This window comes from Penaeus vannamei, chromosome 16 (assembly GCF_042767895.1).
Source record: "Penaeus vannamei isolate JL-2024 chromosome 16, ASM4276789v1, whole genome shotgun sequence".
NCBI classification, from domain to species: domain Eukaryota; kingdom Metazoa; phylum Arthropoda; class Malacostraca; order Decapoda; family Penaeidae; genus Penaeus; species Penaeus vannamei.
Window position 1 is genome coordinate 30,810,079 of NC_091564.1, and position 1,282 is coordinate 30,811,360.

At 48.6% G+C, this 1,282-nt stretch overlaps 1 protein-coding gene across 1 annotated transcript in view; it reads right to left on the bottom strand.

Annotated features, from left to right (window-relative positions):
• Positions 1-1,282, bottom strand: part of LOC113817311 (neural cell adhesion molecule 2) — a gene marked incomplete in the record, with an annotated part of 66,911 nt that overhangs the window by 18,325 nt on the left and 47,304 nt on the right. The window contains 2 exon segments of the mRNA XM_070131380.1: positions 1-189; positions 949-1,136. The exon segment at positions 1-189 is cut by the window's left edge and continues 7 nt beyond it. Of these exon segments, the coding sequence (XP_069987481.1) occupies positions 1-189; positions 949-1,136 (377 nt within the window).

Sequence of the window (1,282 nt, forward strand, 5' to 3'; positions counted from 1 at the left end):
TGATAAAGACGGGTTCCGGCGCCTGTCGAAACTTCTCGAGGACTTCCTCCTTCGCCGCCTGCCGCACCTCCAGGGCGAAGCTCTGAGCCAGGCCGCCGTTCCAGCCCGGGAGGCACGACAGCACCGCATAAGTGGAGGGCATCGTGGCGTTGTTCTCGGCCACGCACTCGCTCACCGGCTCGGGCTTGGCTGCCGGCCGGAAAAAGAAAGGAGGGGGGGGGGTTAATTTCATTTACACCGTTGTTGTCGTTTCTGTCGTCTACATATATATATATATATATATATATATATATATATATATATATATATATATATATATATATATATATATATATATATATATATATATATATATATATATATATATATATATATATATATATATAGTAAAGATGGTTGTTAGTTCGGACTCCCTGGCCCATTATGATCATCACTGTCATTTTAATTATTATAATTGCTATTAACTACTATTCTTGCATATATCATTATCACCTGCTTCCTCTACTGCTGCTTTAACCATTATTGCTACAGCTACTAATAGGCGAAAGCAGCCACATTATCTTTAACAATACATGTATTAGAATTATCGTTTTTGATATAATTATATTTTATCGCAATAATTGGTAGTGAATACCATGGGAATGTAATCAATATCAGAATGATAATTGACTTTATGAAGAACAACAATAACCCCCACTCGAAAAGGTCACGCGAAACTCAACCCCCACTCCCACCCACACCCCCCATTCTATACCCCAACCCGAAAAAAAAACACTCACCCCCATCCCCACCCCCATTCTACACCCCCCACCCGAAAAAAACACTCACCCCCCATCCCCACCCCCATTCTACATCCCCACCCGAAAAAAAAAGACACTCACCCCCACCCCTCCCCCGCTCTACACCCCCCACCCCCCCACCCGGAAAAGAATTACGCGCCACACTCACCCGCAGGAATGACGCTGAAGACGCACGGCTCCCTCTGACGGCCCAGCTCGTTGTTCGCCCAGCACAGGAGCTCGCCGAAGTCAAGGTTGGTCTGCGGGGTGTAGCGGACGACGCTGGTGAGGGGGCCTTGCGGGGAAGACAGGTTGAGGGGGACGTCGACGAGGCCCGTGGAGGAGTTGACGGCCCAGCTGCGAGAGGGAAGAGGGAGGGAGGTGAGAATGGAGAGGGAGGGAGGTGAGAATGGTGAGGGAGGGAGGTGAGAATGGAGAGGGAGGGAGGTGAGAATGGAGAGGGAGGGAGGTGAGAATGGAGAGGGAGGGAGGTGAGAATGGAG